This window comes from Typopeltis vanoorti, chromosome 3, assembly GCF_054136105.1.
Source record: "Typopeltis vanoorti isolate ZY-2024b chromosome 3, IOZ_Tvanoo_1.0, whole genome shotgun sequence".
NCBI classification, from domain to species: domain Eukaryota; kingdom Metazoa; phylum Arthropoda; class Arachnida; order Uropygi; family Thelyphonidae; genus Typopeltis; species Typopeltis vanoorti.
Genome location: NC_143551.1, coordinates 41,215,001 through 41,238,651, shown reverse-complemented (window position 1 = coordinate 41,238,651; position 23,651 = coordinate 41,215,001). Strand labels below are relative to the sequence as shown.

Genomic DNA, 23,651 nt, shown 5'->3' with positions numbered 1-23,651 from the left:
AAGACATTTTACAGGATGGGTATAAAATAAGAAGAAAGGGAATAAAAGAGGTGGGGGGTCCCAGTGGAAGGTGCAAGAGTGCAGTTGTGCAGACTAGATTTCTTTTATGCTTGAAGATGGTAAACAGTTGAAATGGGTTGCCAGAGTCAGTCATGAATGTCTTGCCAGTGAATGAATTCCAGGAAAAGTATGATGGATAGTGAACAAATAATGATATTGTGCAAATAATGAGTCTTCATACTCAGTGGAGATGACTGTGTAACATTAATAATAACCAAAATGTTCAGAATTGGAATGCAACTTCCATTAATGAGTTTTGTGACTACAGATTAAGTAGTGATAATTATGATGAAACTTTTAAAATACTGAACTTACTCCTTTGGCCCCACTGCATTTAGTTGAAATATGTCAAGTGTTTGGTGGATGAAATATTGAACTTCTGCATCATCTTTGTAAACACTATGTAAAAAAAGTAATTCTTTAGTCATTTCAGGAAACAGCAACTTCTCAATCTGAAAGAAAAAAAATAAAAAATTTTTTTTTTTTATTTCAGTACAAATGATGTACTGAAATAAGCATGATATTCAATATTCATAATCTATAATTATAAAGAACCTAATGGGGACTTCAAGGCCTCAGATAATAATGTATTTCAATGAATATGTGTTTCGTTAACTTTATTTTATTTTTTCGAAAAATTTAAAATATTATTATTATTATAATATTATATATTATAATATAATAATAATAACAAAATAATATCATATATAATATTATTTTCTAGATTTTATGATAACTCCTCAACAGTTAAAATGTCTCACTCATATCCACCATCCACTAAACTCTACAGTCTGCACACTCTCATTCCAACACTGCACAGTGCTGATATAATTTTTGTTATCTGACTCTGGACCTTCTCCAAGGTCACCCCCATTCCCCTCAATTCCCAGTGACTAGATATAAGCACAGAAACCCAGATGTGGTCTGAGCAAAGTCCAATACAATAGGACCACTACCCCTCCATCTACTGTGGTCAATGTCAATTCCAGCAATTCTCGAAGATGTCTCCACATGTCCCTTGAATCCCAAATTGATATCCACAATCACCCCAAAATCCCCCACTTCTTCCAGTGCAATTCCACCAAGTGAGTACGAAGGATCTCATCCATGGACCTCAAATTTCAAAACCATACATTTAATTATATTAAACTGATATCCCCATTCACTTACCCACCTTTAAGGCTTATTTAAATTCTCTTGAAGAGCCAAACATCAGCATTATTACTAATAACCCTCCTAAGTTTTGCATTCTGCAAACAACTCCACCACAACATCATTAACATAGAAATTAAACAGTAATGATCCTAGACTGAACATTGCACTACTCCACTTGTAACCTTCCTACTCCCTGATACTCCCCCCTCCCATATAGAATTCTCTAATATCTAAGAGAAAATCAATCAACAATATCAGCTAACCTGATATCCAAACCTATATATTGCAACTTAAAACCAACTTGTGGCACCCTGTGAAATGCCTCTGCAAAATAAAAAAAAAAAAAAATGTTTTCCTTATCTTTATGCAATGCTCTTTATTACTCTATTGTAAAAGGAAATCAGATTTCTAAAATGAGATCCTCTGATGATATGACAAAATCCATGCTGCCTGAGATAGTTGTCCCTCAAGAAATCCAAAAATTCAGTTCCCTTAGTACTGCATACAGCCTTCTCTTCCCAGTTTATATTGCTATGGCGATGCAATGTTGCTATGGATTAGAAAAAGTTCCTCCAGTCAGTGACTAGACTTGAACGTAAGTCTATCTTTATTATTATCATCATGATTCCGACCTCCATGGAGACAAAAGGCTCATCATGGGAGGCCCATTCTAGAAACCACAAAGTCTATCATACTAATCGAACTTAGTGACCATCCATGCTCCCACCAGTTGATCAGGCATCCCATGGTTCAACCGTCCTCCATGCAAAGAAACCACTCCCCACCCTCTGGCTCAGAGCTTCCTTTCGTAATTTCCAGGGATTGTTCCTTGTACTTGCTCCTTCTCCCTGTTACATTAAGCGAAATAACTCCCCAGTGTCAACCCTGTAACTACCTTTCAATTTAAAATTGTCAATCATATCACTCCTCCCAACTACTAAACTCTGTGGTCCACATTCCCTAATCCTGTCCTCATAACATTGCACAGTCCAGAAACCATCTTTGTTATCTGCCTCTGTACCCTTTCCACAGTCAATTTATCCCCTTCAAATCCTGAGGACCAAATGTGAAGATCTGATACCTATCAGATAGCCAATCCTGAATCCAGTTGACTAAAGTGACATCTAAACTCATGTGCTGCAACTTAAATATCAACTTATCATGTGGCACACTGTCAAATGCCTTTGCAAAATCCCCCAAAAATGGCAGAATATGCCTTTCCCTCATCAACCCCTCATCACGTTATTATAAAAGGCAATCATATTACTAAAGCAAGAGTGCCCTTTAACAAATCCTTGACTCTCACAGATAACATTATCATCATCTGCCCAATGCTGTATACGGTCCCTCAATAATTGTTCCAAGATATTAACAACTAATGATGAAACACAAACTGACCTATAATTTGACATTTCCGGTCTGTTACCGCCCTTATATGCAATGTCACTATCTTACCCTCCTTCCACTCCTCGGGTTTTGAATGAAAGTCTGGTCACAGGACTTTCATTGACAAGTCAGGTCAATAGAGCTGTCAGTTCTTTAGCACATTCTCTCAAAACCCGTGACAAAATTCCATCCAGTCCCACTGCCTTATTGACATCCAGAGTATTCAGCATTTGAAACACGCTCTCCTCTTGCACCTCTAAATCTCAAACCTGCCCTATTCCTCTAGTATTAAAACCTACTTCTTCAGGATGAAATACTCCAATAAATTGTTAATGTTAATTGTTATCCCACATCGTGGGATAAAAATGGAAATTCTCCTCCTACTGGCCACATAGCTAAAAAATTCGAGGATTTTCTTTGGATCTTCGGATCTTTTGAATTTCTCTCAAAACACGTGATAAAATTCTATCCAGTCCCACTGCCTTATTGACATCCAGAGTACTCAGTATTTGAAATACACTTTCCTCTTGCACCTCTAACTCTCAAACCTGCCCTATTCCTTTAGTATTAAAACCTACTTCTTCAGGATGAAATACTCCAATAAATTGTTAATTGAACAACTCAGCTATGTCCTCTGCATCAGTCACTCTATTCCCATTTTTATCCCACAATGTTATTCTTCCACAATCATTTCTCCCCATACTGGCCACATAGCTAAAAAATTCAAGGATTTTCTTTGGATCTTTGGGCGAATCTCTTCTCATAATCCAGTTTTGCTTCCCTTACCATACTAGTCACTCTCCTGTCCTGAGTCTTTTATTCTTTATGCATCTGCTCTCCACCCCACTCCTTATATCTCTTCCATAACCACTTTTTTTTTTACCTGTAGTTCTGGTTTGGCATTGTTTGTCATCCACTTTACACCAAATTGTGTCCTCTTCTTCATTTGTGGAATACAGCGTACTATTGCTGCTAACAAATCTTCCTTCCCATTTTCCCAAGCACTAATAGTATCTCTCACTTCCAATTCCCTTCCCTCCATGGAACTGCCCCGAGTTGATATCTAAGACTATTATAATCATATGCTTTATAATTCCACATACATTCCCTTCTCTTTGATACTCCTGCATGTCTATCTATTCATCTTTCAAGTCAAAACCACATGGTCAATCTCTCCAAATGGGGGGGAGGGGGGCAGAGATGCCATTGCAGTTATAATCAGCTCTTCTGATACTATGACCAAATTCAAAACTCTTGAAACTCCTGTTCCTTCTACCTAGATGTTGCCTAAGACATTTATCCCTCAAGACTTCTAGAAATTCCCTAATACATGCAGTTTCCTCTTCCCAATTTATACTGCCATAGTTAAAATCTCCCATAACAATCATTCTTCTTGCACTTGCCAAGCTCAACTGCTTAAACATCTGTTGCTCTTCACCCTCTGTGCTCTTTGGCCTGTAGCCACACCCCACTAAATATCCTGTCTTTTCCACCTCTACCTCACACCATATGCTTTCAAAATCATTAGTGTCATTGCCTTCCAGAGCTTCCACTCTGAGAGGACATAAGTCATCACTTAAGTCTTCTCAGAGTGGAATTAAGTCATCACTTATTATAAGCAGTACTCCACCATTGCATTTTCCCTTCCTATCCTGTCAAAAAATGCCTTACTCTGCTATTTCTATTCCTGTTATTATATCATCCTCCTTCAACCATGTCTCAGAGATCCCAATAATCTTTGGACAAGCTATGCTATCAGCACCACCAACTCATCTCCTTTATTCTGGATACTCCTGCCATTAGTATAAAGAATAAAAATGTCACTGTTTCTATAACTATCACATTATCCACTCCTGATTCCACCAGCCTCAGAGTTACCTGATGTATTCCCCCTTCTCCCAAACACCTATTCCCACAAGAGGCCACCCCTGTTATCATCCACCCTGATAGTTCTAGTTTCTATGCATTGACACACCAACTTGCTCAGAAAACAGAAATCTCTCCAGATGCCTATATCCTTCCTCATTCAAATGCAGTCTCTTGCATGCAGTTCCTTTCTGTGTTCAAATGTCCTCCAAGTATCCATGTATTCCAAGCCTTTCTTTTGACACATTCTGACTAGCATGCTATTCATTATTAATGCTCTTTACTCAGCTCTTCATTATCAGATATTATTATTATTATCCTAAGACCTCATGGAGTCAAAGATTCATCCAGGAGGTCTCTTTGTCATACACACAGCTCCTCATACCTTGCTTTAAAAACATTCAAATTTTCTGCAGACACCACACTCTCAGATAAGGCATTCCAATCATTCACAATTCTGCATGCAAAAAAAAAACCTGCTTGTCACCCCTTCATTCACACCTGCCTTTTACAGCTTCCAGGGATAACCTCTTGTTCTCCCACCATTTTATGAAAAACCTGTTCAACATTGATCCTATAATGACACCCCTTACCAACTTGTACATTTCTATCATGTCACCCCCCCCTCTTCCTTCTACCCACTAAACTCTGTAAATTGCATCTTCTCAACCTTTTCTCATATTCAACATTCCAGAGATCAGAAACTATTTTGGTCAATCGCCTCTGGACCCTCTCCAGAGGTGATTGACCAAAATCTCTTCATCTTTTTGAAACCAGATGATGAAATCTGTGCACAGTAGTCCCTATGTGGTCTAATCAAAATCTTATAAAATGGAACAAGAATCTTCTTACTTCTTCAAGTTAGTGTCCTTCACATCATTCCTGGAATTTGTTGTGTTGTCCACACAATTTTGGCAATGTGTCCTCTAAATTTTATATCCTTATCCACCATCACCCCAAGATCTCTTATTTCCTCCACCTCCAACAATATATCCTCACCAAGAGTAAATTCTACATCTCATGATATTATTATTACATCACACCTCCAATGAGTCCAAAGACTCATCGAGGGAGGGCATCTACTCTACAACTCCACATCTCACTACTCTACCAACCTTCATCATTTAACACCAATGCCATCTACTGTTGGCTACCACAACTAGTACTTTCATAGACAATCGCAAACATCCATACCCAAGGTGGGATTTAAACCCACAGCATTTTGACTGGAAAGCAGATATGCTAACCACTCAGCCAACCAGGCCGGCATGATATGATTGAGACATTTAAATGGTGGAGAGGTAGATACAGGGTTGACACTGGGGGAATTCATTCTATGCATGGAGGGCAGTTGAATCATGGAATACATTGTCTGATAGGGTAGTGAGAGCACAAACGGTGAAGGAGTTTAAGGAGTGGCATGATATACTTTGTGTTGAATTGGATGGGTTTCCCAGAATCAGTCTTGGGACTCCATAGAGGTTCTGAATAATAATAATAGTAATAATTTCACTTTGTTGCTTGTTTATACTTTCAGCCAATACAGAATACACTTTAGTCAGCTATCCCAAATTTCCAGTCCATATCTGTTCAGTATCCAGGTGGATAACCATTAATGGGGTACATCATGAGAAGTTGAGAACAGGACATTAGGTCAGAAGTGCCAGTAAGTTCTCTGCATTCCTTAAAAGGCCATAAAGTTTCCTTTCTGTTATCTACCTTTAGCACTTAGGTGAATGCTATGGTAAATATGAATAAATCAAATATGTCAGAAGAAAATTTAGGAGTGACATACTAAGGATTTGTGTTAGTGGTACATTGTTAAAAACTGATTACGATGGCTGAATTTTTATGTTAGGATTTTTATTCAGGTTTAAAGCATATAAAATTTTTAAAGCAGAAGAGAGTTTGATGTTGGTCTTGGGGCTGTCTATGCTATCAATTACTGAATAAACAGAAGGGGGGGGAAGATATTAGGTTTGTGAATTTTTGGCCCCATATATCAAAGGTGGTTTATCATGTGAAGATTTTTATTTTTTCCCAAAAAAAGTTTAAATCTTACCATGGTTTTGTTTTTGTTTTTAAGTGCTTTCATTATTTGTTCATTTTTTCTTATTATATTCTGTTTGATCCATTATGACATTAATTGTTGGCATTATCCTTATTTGATTTGGTTATAATAATAATTTTTGTTGTTGTTGTTATCAGTTTTTGCATAAAATTATCTGAATTTTATATTTCTTTGTGAAGAAAATATTGTGGGATAAAAGTTCTTATTTCAGTATCAATCATTATTTTTACTCACCCTAGGAACATCAATATTAGAATTGATAATTTCCTGAATAGTCTGTTGAAAAACTTCTTCACAATATACTAATGAAGGTTCTAAATCAAATGACTTATTCCGAATAATGGCCTTAACTGTTAACAGTGGTGTCCAAACAAATGTGAGGTTAGAAAAATCATCCTTTATTTTATTCCCTCTCTGTAAAAAAATAAATATAATAAACAGCACTTTAAAAACTCCATGAAAACATAAATTAAAAATAATATTAACAATACAGAACAGTTATATCACACCAGTGAGGATTAATATTAAACAGAATATTTTGGAATGCATTAACAAAATTATAATTCCTCCTTATTATCATCATTATCAGGAGCATGATATAGTGTCAAAAGACACATCACACGGAGTCCACTCTAGGTTGACGAAGTCTATCCTAACTACACCTTGTTGACTAACTGAAATGTAAATATTATTATTATTATTATAATTATTATTATTCAGGCCTCCAAGGAGTCAAAAGACTCATCGAGGGAGGTCCTTCCTAAGACAAAGTCTGTCAAGAATCATCGAGGGGGGTCCCCCCCCCCCTGAGAAACACAAAGTCTATCATACCACTCTTTAAACTCACTGACCGTTCTCGCTCCCACCACTCCATCAGGCAATGCATCCCACTGCTCAACCACCCTCCACACAAAGAAACCACTCCTTACCCTCTTGCTCACAGTTTCCTTTCGTAACTTCCAGGAATGGCCTCTTGTCATCACTCCTTCCCGGTGTTCAACCAAGCGAAAGAACTCCCCAGTGTCAACCCTGTAACCACCTCTCAACAGTTTAAAAGTCTCAATCATATCACCTCTCCTTCTTCTATCCACCAAACTCTGCAGTCCACATTCTCTCAGCCGATCCTCATAACTATCCTTGTACAGTCCTGAAACCATCTTTGTCATCTGTCTTTGTATCCTTTCCACAGTTAATTTATCCCCTTCAAATAATGGGGACCAAATCTGAGAACAATAGTCCAAGTGTGGTCTGATCAGAGACTTATACAACGGAATGATAACCTTCTTATCTCTGCAAGTCAGTGTCCTTCTCATAATAGCAGCAATCCTCTGTGTTACCTTCACCACCTTTGCAATATGTCCCCTAAACTTCAGGTTTCTATCAATCATCAACCACAGATCTCTTGTCTCCCCTACTTCCTCCAGTATAACTCCTCCCATAGAGTATGCAGCATCCCATCAATGTTTCCCAAACCTCAAGACCTTACATTTTGCTGCATTAAACTGACCCCCATTCATTTGCCCATCTATCTAGCTTATTTAAATCCTCTTGCAGGGCTACCACATCTGCACTATTACTAATAATCCTTCCCAGCTTCGCATCATCCGCAAACAACTGAATATCCCCCTGCAATCCACTGGCTATGTCATTGATATAAAGGTTAAACAATATAAGTCCTAGTACTGAGCCCTGTGGGACCCCACTTGTAACCCTCTGCCTCCTGGAAACTGCTCCACCATACACAACTCTCTGATACCTATCAGATAGCCAATCCTGAATCCAGTTGACCAATCTGACATCCAGACCCATGTGCTGCAACTTAAATATCAGCTTATCATGTGGCACCCTGTCAAATGCCTTCGCCAAGTCTAAGAAAATTGCAGTATATGCCTTTCCCTCATCTAATGTTCTTGAAACTTTATTATAAAAGGCTAGCATATTGCTAAAACAAGAGCGTCCTTTCACAAATCCATGTGGATTCTCACAGATAACATTACCCTCATCTGCCCAATGCTGTATACGGTCCTTCACTACTTTCTCCAAGATCTTAACAACTACTGATGACACACAGACTGGCCTATAATTAGACACTTCCAGTCTGTTACCACCCTTATGCAATGGCACTATCTTACCTTCCTTCCATTCCCTGGGCACCTTTGCCGAAGCCAGACTTTCATTGAAAAGCCACGTTAAAGGCACTGTCAATTCCCTAGCACATTCTCTCAAAACTCGTGGTGAAATACCATCCAGTCACAGAGCTTTACTGACATCCAGAGTACTCAGTATCTGAAACAACTCTCCTCCTGTACCTCCAGACCTCGAACCAGTCCTATCTCTCTAGCATTAAAACTGACTCCTCTAGGATGAAATACTCCAATAAAGTGTTCATTGAACAATTCCACTATGTCCTCTGCATCAGTCACTCTATTCCCATTTTTATCCCACAATATCATTCTTCCACAGTCATTTCTCCTCCTACTGGCGACATAGCTAAAAAAATTCCCTAGGATTTTCTTTGGATCTTAGGGCCAATCTCCTCTCATATTCCAGTTTCGCTTTCCTTACCACACTAGTCACTCTTCTGGCCTGTGTCTTATATTCCTCATGCATCTCTTCACCTGTCTCCTTATATCTCTTCCATAGCCTCTTTTTCGCATGCAATTCCTGTTTAATATTGTTTGTCATCCACTTTACTCCAAATTGAGTCCTCTTCTTCACTCGTGGTATACAACTTACCATTGCTGATAACAAATATTCTTTCACAATTTCCCACGCACCAGTGATATCCCGGCCTTCCAATTCCTCCCTCCATGAAACTTCCCAAAGTTGACGTCTAAGATTATTATAATCACCTGCCTTATAATTCCACATAACTTCCCGTCTCTTTGATACTCCTGCATGTCTATTCATTTTCCAAGTCAACACCATATGGTCACTCTCTCCAACTGGTGGGAGAGACATCAACTCAGTTATTATCAACTCTTCTGATGTTATAACCAAATCCAAAACTTTTGAACCTCTTGTTCCCTCTGTTACATGTTGCCTAAGACATTTGTCCCTCAAGAATTCTAGAAATTCCATTCCCCTATTGCTACATGCATCTTCCTCTCTCCAATTTATACTACTGAAGTTAAAATCTCCCATAACAATCATTCTTCTTGCACTTGCCAAACTTAGCTGTCTAAACATCTCCTGGTCCCCATCCTCTGTGCTCCTGGGTCTGTAGCAACACCCCACTAAATATCCTGTCTTGCCTACCTCTACCTCACACCATACGCTCTCAAAATCATTTGTCTCACTTCCTTCCAAATTCTCCACTCTTAGAGGACATAGGTCATCACTTATCATAAGCAGTACCCCACCACCACGCTTTCCCCTCCTATCCTGACAAAAAATGCTATACCCAGCAACTTCTATTCCTGTTGTTATATCCCCTTCTGTCAACCACGTCTCAGTGATCGCAATAATTTTTGGCCAGGCTGATGCTATCTGCGCCACCAATTCCTCTCCCTTATTCCGGATACTCCTGGCATTAGTATAAAGCATATAAATGCCATTGTTTCTATACCCAGCATTATCCCTTCTATACTCCACTGGGCTCAGTGTTACCTGACATTGTCTCCCTTCTCCCAAGTATCCATTCCCACAAGAGGCCACCCCTGCTATCATCCTCCCTGGGATGATAGCAGGGGTGCTATCATCCTCCCTGGGACACACTGACTCATTCAGAACAGCAATCTCTCCAGATGCCTACGTCCTTCCTCATTCAAATGTAAACGGTCTCTAGCATACAATTCCTCTCTTTCCTCAAACGCACTCCAAGCATCCACATATACCAGTCCTCTCTTGTCACACATTCTCGCTATTATGCCATTCAATATCACCGCTCTTCTGCTCAGCTCATCATTATCATACCTAGGCAACACACACACTATTTTTCCTCTCTCTGTCTTCTTCCGTACAGTCTCAAGCAAAAATCCCATATCTCTCGCTGCCCGACTTACATTACCACTCAAGTCATTCGTTCCTACCATTACAATCATCTCATCCACCCTTTCACCTCTCTTAATTGCCATAGCCACCCTTTCTATTGTTCCTCCTGGCAAACACTCCTCACGCATCCTATCTTGAACACCACGGATCATTGAGTCGCCATACATTATACCTCTTACCATTCCCTCGCTCCTATTGTTTCCATTCTCTCCTCTTCTTTCATTCCCATACATCTCTCTTGTACTGTTTCCATTCTCTCCTCTTCTAGCACTCCCATACATCTCTCTCATTCCCTCTCTCCTACTGTTTCCATTTTCTCCACTTCTAGCACTTCCATATCCCTCTCTCATTCTGTCTCTCCTACTACTGTTTCCATCCTCTCGTCTTCTAGCATTCCCATACCTCTCTCTCATTCCATCTATCCTACCGTTTCCATTCTCTCCTCTTCTAGCACTTCCATATCTCTCTCTCATTCCGTCTCTCATACTGTTTCCATCCTCTCGTCTGCTAGCATTCCCTCTCTTCTACTATTTCCATTCTCTCCTCTTCTAGCACCCCCATACCTCTCACTCATACTCCCTAAATCCTCTCTCTCTCTCCTACTCTGATTCGCCTTGCATTTATCTCTTCCATTCTCCTAATCTTATCTTTCATACTTCTGCTCTCATTCACCAGACATTCCACCTCCTCTTTCAACTCATCTATCTCCCTCTGCAGGTCAGTCACTCTTAATCTAAATTCACTCTCCCAAACAAAACCATCTCCTAAACTTTCACAATCACTCACACCTTCCACATTATTAACTATTATTTTCTCATTCTCTCCTATCACACTACTTGTCTTCCTACATTCATTCCCCGTTCCTGGAGCAACAAAGTCGGATATCGATATATCTAATCTACTTATTTCCTCCAACAGACATTTAAATAATGAAATGTCTACTTGTATTTAGTTATTAGCCAAACAAGAAGATATGCAGCTGTTTGCCATGATAAACATCTAGACTATATCAGATTCCATGAGCCAAAACAGTCTGGACTTGCCAAACATGCCATCTGCTCCAAATGGGATTCTCTGGATAAAAGACTAAAGTCCTACATAAAAGTTATTTTCTCACTAGGTGGCTATATGTATAAAGAAAGCTGTGAATTCTTGCTACAATGCCTCAATCTGAATAAATTTGATGGGCTTAAGTTATTCCCTTTATGAAAAACTGCTCTTCATCACACAATCTTCCCTATTTTTAATATTTTTTTAATAACAAATTTGTTAGGATTTTAGAAATGTTTGGACCATGCGATCCTACTTTATTCACATGTGGTTAATACATTCTTATTGTTGAGTTTTCATTATGTTACTTGTACTTTAATTTTGAATTCATACTAAAGATGTCCTTGATACTTGGGCAAAAATTAGAATTTATGCTAGAATTTGAATTTGAATTACATTGTATTAATTTTTATTTACATAACATATGTTAACATACATACACCAACATTACATTAGTATTCACCAACTCTCAGGATGCATTCCATGCAACCACCACTTTCCATGCAAAAACTGACATTTCACTACCTTACTCATTCCTCCCTTGCCAAATTTCTGATGAAAAACATGAAAAAGTGTTCTCCTGGAGGGCCAAAGCCCTACACAGGCATGGCTCAATAGATATTATGCATCCATGCACATAATAAACTTCATTAGGAGTGTCACATATCTTCCATCTCATGCATCAGACCATGATTTCATCCTTCTGAGCATCTGCATCATCCCTGGACACACTGGATACAAAGGAGAAGCATATTGGATATTTAATAACAGCCCACTACAGGACACAGAATATCTCAAAACTCTCATCAGAAACATGCCTTCTTCCCAACCAATTTCTGACTGGTGGCCACTCTTTCAGGCTAAAGGCAAGAATTAGAGATGATAAAGGTGACATGAAAACTGGAGAAAAAGATATCCTTGAAGTATAGAGTAATTACTTCGAAAAATTGCTAAATGTAAAAAGCACTGATAGCACAATGGTAAAAAACATTCAACAGGGATGCAATCAGGAATACATATCCATACTTGAAGTAAAAAAAGCCATCAAAGGCCAGAAATGTGGAAAGGCAGCAGGAGTATATGACATTCGACCAGAAATGCTCAAGTATGGAGGTATAAAAGTCTTACAGTGGCTGCACTGCATAATTCAGAAGGCCTGGACAGAGGAACAAATTCCAGATGATTGAAGTAGAGCTCTCATATAAAAAGGGAAATAAAACTGAAGGTGAGAATTACAGAGGTATTTTTCTACTGAGCATTCCTGGTAAGATTTATGCAAGTATACTTGAGAAATGGTTGAGAAGGATTGTGGAAGAAAAGCTCGGTGAAAAACAGGTTGGATTCAGGCCAAATAGAAGCTGACAGGATTAGATTTTCACTTTATGACAAATAGTTGAGAAATCATGGGAATATAACAAAGATCTATATTTTGTCTGTGAAATATTAGTGGGTGGTAGATGGCATTGGTGTAGTTGTGGTTCGTTGTAGTTGGTGGAGACAGAGAGTTATAGAGTAGGTGTCTTCCCTCGATGAGCCTTTGGACTCCCTGGAGGTGTCACATAATAATAATATTAAAAACAAGGATATTAGGAAAGAACTTGACATTGTCAGCATTTAGGAATGTGTTAGCAGAGCTAATCTCAGTGATATGGTCACTTAAATGGAATGGGAGAAGAAAGATTAGCAAAACAAGTATTCTCTGCCAGGTTGACAGGAAAAAGACCCAAAGGAAGACCAAGATATAGGTGGATTGATAGGGTAAAAAGTGCCTTAGAAGACAGAAATACAAGATCTGATATTGTTGGAGTCTTGACAGGTAACATACTGATTTGGAGGAAAATTGTAGATAGGAAGTTAGTAATGATGTAAACTTTTCATGTAGTACTATAACATCCTGTACATCCCTTGAGGATACATGGCAAGAATTTGATGATGAAGTCAGGTTATTTACTCAAAAGTATAGTCACCACAGGAATTCGAATAAACATTCAGTCTTAAATAATCTGTAACAACAACAACATCGCCTGGAATCTGAGGAATAATAATCCATAGAAGACACCATATGCTCACATCTGGGGCACTCTGCAAAAGGAGCACTAATAAGAACACTATGCAGGCAGATGCACCCACAAAGTATATTTTTCCATTGGAAAAATGCCAACCAGAATACACCACTATTTCTGATATAAAAAAAGATAGTGGAAGCATCATAGAAGATCATGACAAAATCCTCTTATATGCCCTGCAGTATTACAAAACCTACACCAAGCAAACCCAACATCCATGGATGCCAGTGATATAATTCTTTCTGATGTGAAAAGACTCTCATTGGCAATACTGCTACACGATTTGACAAGTGCCTGCACCTCTTTACCAAAAGATAACCTGATGGAGAGGAGGTGGAGAGGATCCAGAGACAAGTGACCAAGATGATAGCAGGTCTATGGAATGAACCTTATGAGAACAGGTTGAAGATTTGTGGGTTGCAGAAATTGGTTGATAGGCAGAAAAGGGGTGATATGATTGAGACATTCAAATTACTGAAGGGTTTCAATAAGATTAATTCAGAAGATATTTTTGAGAATAGGACTGGTGGGAGGACTAGGGGCCATACATGGAAGCTAAGAAAGAGTGTGGTTAGCAAGGGTGTTAGAGCTAGGTTTTTTACTTGGAGATTGGTGAATGAGTGGAATAAGCTGCCAGAGCCTGTTGTGGGTGCCATGACTGTGAATGAGTTCAAGGCGAGGTATGATAGATACTGTGTGAATGTTGAATAGTTGTTCTTGACATGATGTTAGGGTCTCCCTCGATGTGTGAGGACTCCTTAGAGTTGCCCGTAATAATAATAATAATAATAAATCTCCTGGCATAGATGGGCTCATGACTGAATACTGGGCTCACTATAACATACAATCAGCATACCAAGTGGCCTCAGGAGCTAAACTAAACACACACAAAACCACTTGGACCTATCCTCTACAGAATATATATCAAAGACAATAGCAATGGCTTCCCAATATGACAACATCAATTATTAAGTTTATCCCAAAGAAAGGAGATGCTACAAAATTAGAAAACTGGCACTCCATCTCCATTATAAACACCAACTGTAACATATGATCAAAAGCCATTTCCAACAAACTTAAACGTGTACTGAATGAAATAATAGGCAAGCACCAGCTAATACAGCTAACAACAACAGCAAAACAATAGCTTTTGTAACAAGAAAAAGCTTTTAACTGCAATGAACATCATTACCTATTCAACTACTTGAAAGCTTTCGGCTTTGGCTCAGGCATCATTCAAGCCATTAAGATGGTATATGCATGAAAATAAACACTTTTGAATGAAAATAAACAACAAGCTAATTATACAGTAGAAGTATTAAATAAGCTGTCCACTTTCAGTTTCTCTTTACACAATTGCCATAGAGTCCTTTTTGTGTAGAGCAAGCATGCTTCTTGGGGCATCATGTCCTAAGCTTTCTTAATATGCCAATAATGTTATAGTTAAATATGAAAATTTCTATAACATATAAACAGCATACCAAGAATATCAAGTGGCCTCAGGAGTTAAACTAAACACACACAAAACCACAGGACTCTGGTGTGGCAAAACGAAAAACCGACCCAATTTCCCAATATCTGGTCACTGGTCTGCAGAGTGAACAAATACCTGGAAATTTACCTAAGAAACATGCATTCTTATGTGGATAAGAACAATAATACACTCAGTAAACATTTCAAGCAAGTACTAGGAAAGTGGGCAGCAATATGAGCCTTTGCCTCCACAACAGGGAGAGCAATAATTGTTAACCAAATAGCTACCAGTGTCCTTTGGCATGCACAAAAGATTCTCATGCAACCAACTATCAAATAAATACAGTCAACTCTATCGATTCATATCGAACCAAATAAACTGCTTTCTTACTCCAAGCTAAGTACTTTTAAAGGAGATCAAAACCTGACCGCCATTGACCACAGGATAACAATGTTCCATACTCACTTTTTCTTTAATACCCTACAACAGGAAATGCACCACTGAATATATTTTCAGTTCTGTACTAGAGGTCTCTCTTTATCCACGCCCTTAAGAATGACAAAAGTGCATATGCCAGTGAGCCTAACAAATTTCTACAAAGATGCTCTTTGAAGATGGAAGAAGTTAAACCTCCAGCACACAGTGAAGACAGCATCCCTTCCTGAAATCTTCATGGAACACATCTTCCACAATACGATGGTAAGGAACCCCCATCACTCAGAAAGAGATTTTCTTTCCTCCATGGAGCTAGTGAGGATCTTCCCCAAGCCTTACCTTGCACTTTCCAAAATCACTCACAAACTTAGTATACGGGAATCAGGCCAAGCAGATACACATCGTGAAATCTGCTTTTCAAGTTGCTATGCCTGATAGCATAACAGAAGAGAGGCTCAGTCCTCCTGATGCAGAAGATCCAATGCCTCTGTTTTTGATTAAAAACCAACAATGCATGGGAAAGACATACCCTGCAATATAGACAAAATCTACTGCACTCTAACTAACAGCACAACCAAAACACTTCACTGGAAAACCCTGCATCATCCTACCAAACACTATTTCACTGGGACCTACTATATCACACAACAGCCATCAAACCCAATGCAGATATTCAGTGGAGAACATGACACAATGCACTACCGACTCCAACCACATTACGGAAATTGAAACCAGATGTTTCAGATAACTGTCTGTTCTGCTCAATAGCAGGAATAGCCCAGCATTTCTACTTAGAATGCCCCATCAACATCCAATTAATCTGTTTGTCTTGAGAAAAGGCAGCCTTAACCTGCTTGTCTTCATACAGAAGAGGAATATCTCGATCTTATCCATAGAGAGTCAAAAAACTATTCTATCTGCAACTATCTCTTGTCGAAGATATAAACTGTATATCACTGCTAAAGCAGGAATATACAGTTTATATCTTCCACAAGACCAGGCAGCACAAAAATTTCATGGAAAGAGGCGGATGACCATCTCTTTGCAGCCTTCGAAGTCATACCCTATATGAGCACCATCACCACAGGCAAAACAACACCCTGGACCTTTTCCACCAAAACTGGAATCCAAGGAATTAACTCCTGGCTGAGCAGGGAAATTACATCACAGTCCACTTTCCAACATAGAAGTGACATCATTGCTTCTCCTTCCCAAAGAAAGAGAGAAGAAATAGATTTTCATGCTTAACAGTGTGAATGATGACTTTCATGTAAATATGTAATACTGTCTTATGGCAACTGTTATTTTCATGTAAGTTGCAGTATCATGTTATAATAACTGTTATTGGTATGTAAAGTGTAACATCATCCTATAACAAATGTTATTCTTATGTAATTTATCTCAACAATCAATGAGCATGTACCCTCTCTGCCTGATTGCAGAGAACCAAAACTAGTCAATCCTGTACATAAGATTGTTATCTTTAAATAATAATAATAAATAGATAGATATAAATAGATTTTTTTTTCTATTTAATTATGCTTGCTAGTGATAAAATTACTTCCTGCAAAGAATCCCACAGCGAGAACAAAAGAGAAAAGAAAACAGCTTATCAGGCTCAGTGAAGGTTATAAGATGCTCAGTGAGAAATGAAAACACTCATTGTGACTTACATTCCAATTTGTCAAGTTATATGAGAACAGCAGAAGCTCTCAAAGGAGAGTTTTCATTGTTCTCCTTGGATAAGAACTCAGAATTAGCTGTTCCGGCTACTACAACCATTTGGGGCAATCTTTCTCTGTCAGCCATTCCTAGTTATTTAATTCAAAGGTCAATAAATAATAAAGTTTTTCACTTTATTTACGATACCAATACTTATGCCACTGTGGGATAAACTATAAGCACACTGTCAATAAGAGACACACAAAAAAAGCTAAGTTTTTAGTGTTACAAGAGGATTTTTTTTTGTATATTTTGTATATATACTTGACTTTCTTAAGTTAAAGTGCATGAGTTTGATTGGTATGATTTGTATAGCTGTTTTGAACAATTTTTTATCTCTATTGAATATTGTCTTTAGTTTCATTCAATGTATCCATCATAAGGGCCACAAAAACTCAGTGCTTTGAGGACTGCACCGAGCATAGCACAGTGGAGGATTTTATAACTTGCCACTCCTGTGAAATGTATGCTTCATATAAGTTAAAAATTTGACAGCTGAGGAATGGGAACATCTACATGTGCATGAAATGTTCAAAGTGGAAAGTTCTGGGTGATTGAGTGTTACTGTCTCTAGATTAAGTAACAGCAGAAGTAGTGATTTGGGAACTAGTGAGAGCTGGCATATAGATACAAATAGCTCACCTTTAAGGGTTAGGTAAATAGGAAAATGTCAATGGATATGACCTTAGATAGAGTGGAAGAAGGAGAAGTTTTGATGGTTGGCCTTAGCTGGGTGAGTGAATGTCAGAATGGAGAAGGAACAAAGGTAGTGAGAAAGAAAATGTAAGGCATGAAGACTGAACTGAAGGGTGAATGGAAAGATATGGCTCATGAGATTAACTAGTGAAGGGACAGGAGTAAGTATGAAAGAAGGGGCTTACAAGCTGAGAGTATGTGTGTGTGTGTGTGAGAGAGAGAAAGAGAGAGGAATAGAAATGAGAAGGAGGGAAAGTAGGAGAGAAAAGACAGTGTGGAAGCAAAAAGCGTTATTGATGAATGAAGCCATAAGGAATGGATGTATGGAGATGTGATGATAAAAGGTGTTCAGAATACAGTGTTAGAGGAGTGTTTCTGAAGGGACAACAGAAAGCACGACAATAGCAATGATGCGAGTTGAAAATGTGGAAAAAGCCTGTCAGGACTGATTCAGGCAGACAGTGAGGGCTGCTTCAATCAGGTGGCCAGAGATGTGAGACATGTTAAGGAGCATGCAGCAAAAGAGAGTGAGAGAGGGAGACAGTGAGTGTGTGTGTTGCATAGTTAAAATGTGATAATGCAGGATGCAGTGATAATGAATGAGAATATGTAGAGAGAGAGAAAAATCTGGAATGTTCATTGCTATTATTTTCATTTTTATCATCAGACTTCCATGGAGTCCCAAGACTCATTGTAGGAGGCCCACTCACACACACAGTTCACACTCTCAAGTGAGGCATTCCAACCAATCACCTACTAATATCCATGCAAAAACCTACTCTTCACCTATCTACTCACACCATCCTTATATAGCTCTTCAGGAATAGCCTGTTGTTCTCTCCCCCCATTCTATGAAAAACTTTGTCCACACTGATCTGGTAGTAACCCCTTACCAAATTATATTTCTCAATCACATCTTCTCTTCCTTCTCCTATTCACAGACTCTGCCAATTGTCTTTCTTCACTCTCTCTCTCGTGCTTAACATTTCAGACACCAGAAACAATAGCCAATCATCTGTGGACTCTTTTCAAACCAGATGACCAAATCAGTGCACAATAAGATATATGTGACATGACTGAAGCCTTATACAATGGAACCATAGCATCTTTACTTCTACACGACAGTGTCCTCCAGATCATTGCCATACAGATTATGATCTGCTGTGCTTTCATCACAATTTTAGCAATGTATCCCAGAAATTTCAGGTTTTTGTCCTCCATCATCATAATACCCCTCATCTCCTTTAACTGCTCTAAGATCTCTCCATCAACTGCATACTCTGCATTTGATCTATGCTTCCAAAATTTTAAAACCTTACACTTTACAACATGTAACTGGTAGCCCCACTCATTTACCAATTCAGCCAGTCTATTCAGATCTTCTTGCTGGGCTACATCTGCTCTACTCCTCATAATTCTTCCAAACATTGCAACATCTGAAAACTTCATATATATTACCATTCAAATCTTCCCAATATCATTAACACAAAAGTGAAACCAATGGCCCAAAACAAAACAATCCTTGGAACATGCCACAAGTGACTATCCTTCTCTTGAATATTATTCTCCAATACACAACTTGCTAATACTTATCAGACAACCAATCTCCAATCCAGTGCACTAATCTACTATCCAAACTCATTCTTTCCAATATAATTACCAGCTCTTGTAGCATTTATGAAATGCCTTTGCAAAATCTAAATACACCAATGTGTGTCTTCCTCATTCAATGCATTTGTCACCATGTTACAATAAGTAGGTTATTTAAATTAAGGGGATATTAAATCCCACATTGTTTTAAAACCGAATAAGAAACTCAAAGATTGGAATCAGAGAGTTTCATGCCGAATATAGTAAACTATAAAGTATCGGCGACCACTAGCGTGAGCTAATGTGCAAATGACCCTAGTACGTAGTACAATACCGGAGAACTCACAGCAAAGTCGGTAAAGTTCTGATCGCTATTCTTAGGTATTTTTAAATAAGTAGGTTGATAAAATGTGATCTTCCTTTAGCAAACCTATGCTGTCCATCAAAGAAATGTTGCTATTATCAACCCAAATCTGAATCTTAGTCCATACTAACCACTCTAATACTTTAACCACAATTCCAGACATAAATGATTAATGTCTTAGTCTCATTACCTTCCTTATGAAGGAAAACAACTTTGTCCTCTTTCCACTCCTTTGGAAGTAAGCTCAATCTAAGACTTGTGTTAAAAAGATACGTCAACACTGTTGTTAACTCAGTAAAACATTCCCTCAAAACATGCAGTGATATATACCATTAAGCACTACTGACTTGTTCACATAAGGTTAACTCAGTTCACTGCATACCTCCTGTTCACTCACCAACAGTGTATCCCTTCCCCCCGCTTCCCAGTTCATTTCTGCATGACAAGTTCTGCATGATATCACTCTTATGAGGACGAAATACCTAATGATGAATTGAACATCACAACTATATCCTCAACAGGCATGCAATCAGGAATAGATATCCATACTTGAAGTAGAAAAAGCCATCAAAAGCCTGAAATGTGGAAATTCAGCTGGAGTAGATGGTATTTGTATAGAAATGCTCAAGTATGGAGGAATAAAAATCATGCACTGCATAGTTCAGAAGGCCTGGACAGAATTAGGAATTCCAGATGTTCAGAGTAGAACTCTCATAGTACCCATATATAAAGAGGGAAATAGGGCTAAATGTGTGAATTACAGATATATTTCTCTACTGAGTGTTCCTGGTAAGATTTATGCAAGTACTTGAGAAACAGTTGAGAAGGATTGTGAAAGAGAAGCTTGGTGAAGAAAATGCTGGATTCAGGCCAAACAGAAGCTGTCAGGATCAGATTTTCACTTTACCACAAATAGTTGAGAAATCATGGGAATATAACAAAGATATGTATTTAAGTTTTGTACATCTGGAAAAGGCATATGACAAGGTGCCAAGAGAGAAACTATTCAAAATGCTACAGTTATATCAAGCAATACTTAGTAATGCTACAGTTATATCAAGCAATACTTAGTAATGCTACAGTTATATCAAGCAATACTTAGTAATGCTACAGTTATATCAAGCAATACTTAGTCTTTATTTGAGTTGTAAGTCAGCAGCCAGAATTGAAGGAAGTACAGGAAGATGGTTTAATGTTAAATCTGGTGTCAGACAAGGATGTACATTATCCCCTCTGTTATTCATCATCTATATGGATCACATTATGAAGGAAAGTGGTATTAAACCTGATATCAAAACTGGAGATGTTAATCTCAGCTCTTTGCTTAAGGCAGACGATGTTATACTCCTAAATAAATTCACTACAAGTCTGCAAGATTCCCTGACTAAATTGAATAACTGTTGTAATAGATATGGTATGAAGGTCAGCAATAACAAGTGAAAGACAATGAAAATATCAGCTGTATCCTTAATGGAGAACTTATAGAACAACAAGTAAAACATTTCAGCTACTTAGGCACGATTTTTAGTGAAGATGGTAAATTAAATATGGAAATAGACAACAGAATCAACAAAGATGGTATGGTAGGAAGTCAACTGAATAAATTTATATGGAATAAGAGAGAAATTAGTTTAGAATAATTTCTGTGTAGATAAAAAATTAGCTGTGTACAAGACAGTGTTCAAACTAATATTAACTTATCGATCTGAGAGCTGGGTTAGAAATAAAGCACTTGACCAAAGAATAGTGACTGCAGATATGAGAGTACTGAGAAAGATTAGGAGAGTGAACAGATGACATCAATAGCAATATCATATTAAAAATGAGGATATTAGGAAAGAACGTGATATTGTTAGCATCCAGGAATTTAGGAAAGCTAATCACACAAAACAAGTGTTCTCTACCAAGTTGGCAGGAAAAAGACCCAGAGGAAGACCAAAATATAGATGGATTGATACAATAAAAAGTCCTTTAGAAGACAGAAATATAAGATCTGATAATGTTGGAGTCTTGACAAGTAACAGATTGATTTGGAGGAAAATTGTAGATAGGAAATTAGTAATGATGTAAGTTGTTCATGTAGTACTATCACATCCTGTACACCCATTGAGGGTACATGTCAGGAATTTGATGATAATGATGATATACTATATCCTCCATGATGGTTATCATTTTACCATTTTCACTAACCGATATCATCCTTCCATAATCATTCTTCTTTCTACTGTCCATATATGAAAAGAACTCGCTGGGATTTTTTTATTTTATTTTTTTACTGCATTAGTAAACTGATGCTCATACTCACTTTTGCTACACTTACCAAATAAATCAGATTTCTTGCTTACTCTTTGCACTCTTCATGCAACTGATTATTTCCACTCATCTTGTGCTGTCTCCATAATGCCTCCTTCTTTCAGATTACAAGACTCATCACTTCAACCATCCACACCTGCATTATTTAACCCCCTGAACTTTGGAATACTACATTAAGACTAAACTTCCAAAAAAAAACTTCCAACTACATTAAGACACTGCTTCTGCCAGACAGTTCCTGAATAGGGCTTAAGCAGCACTGATCACCTTTCCATCCATACAATTCCTATTCCATGATATAGCTGCAAGCCATCTCCTGAGTTTGTCATAATCAATAGCCTTATAATTCCATAATATATCCCTTTCTCGCACAAGTCCTCATTCTATGGGAATGAGGACTTCGGTGAGAAAAGGTAACTCTTGTATAACGTGGATGTTAGGTTTCATAGAAATGGCGTATTATATAAATCGCGTTATGTGAGACTCAGATTACATAGAAAAAGTAGGGTTATATTCCAAAATCGTCTTTTTTTTTTATTATATAAACAACAATGGCATACCCAACAAAAATATATTTTTATTTAATTTTTGTAATTCATGTAAGTTAAGAAAACATAAACTATGAAACAAATATATAGTATAAACTTATAAAATTACAAATTGTACATAAACTTCATTGCACATACGCATAAATGTTTTAGGCAAAATAAAATAAAGTACATATTTTAATCATCTCACCATCTTCAAAACAAAAATTTCGTAGATGTTCTTTATTTACGAGTGGCTGGACGTCGTCATCACTTGAAATCTCTTGAACATAATTTCTATAATTCTCATTGCATACTTCGGCTAGTTTAGTTATCAAGAAGTCAGTAATAAGACCATGCTTAACACTATGCTGTAATTTTTTATTAAGTTCATAATATGGAGCTAAACAAATACCCAATTGACTCGTGAATTTTCCAGAATGCTCTGTTGAGGGATCATTATCCGTAAAATAGCTTCCTAACTTTCTTGCCAAGTCCAATCCTTCTGCTAATTTCTTTAAACTGAATTTTTTAACAGATTCATCACAACCAGAATCTTCGGCAGAACTTTTCCCACCATTTGGTTCAACATCATCTATTAATTGTATTAGTTCCTCCTAATTTAAATCTATTTCTCTATCAATTAATTCACTAATTTCGTTTTCAACCATATCACAAAAGCCCTCTATGTGGCCATTACTATAAAAATATTTTTTTACATAAAAAAAAAAAAAAGCATTACATATTGTATGTAACTCATCAGAAAATAAAGTGCTCAGCTTGAGATTAACACACTCATGATTTTTAATGCACTTTCCTGGTAGAAAACAAAGACAATGTTCAATAATAATTAACACTTTACATGGTAAATAATTGACGTACA

At 37.7% G+C, this 23,651-nt stretch overlaps 1 protein-coding gene across 1 annotated transcript in view; it reads right to left on the bottom strand.

Moving 5' to 3' along the window:
* Positions 1-371: 371 nt before the first annotated feature.
* Positions 372-23,651, bottom strand: part of LOC150108077 (dynein axonemal heavy chain 3-like) — a 170,289-nt gene continuing 147,009 nt past the window's right edge. The window contains exons 9-10 of the mRNA XM_090415941.1: positions 6,773-6,952; positions 372-512 (exon numbers count right to left, since the gene is read on the bottom strand). Of these exons, the coding sequence (XP_090272067.1) occupies positions 372-512; positions 6,773-6,952 (321 nt within the window). The remainder of the gene's footprint in view (positions 513-6,772; positions 6,953-23,651) is intronic.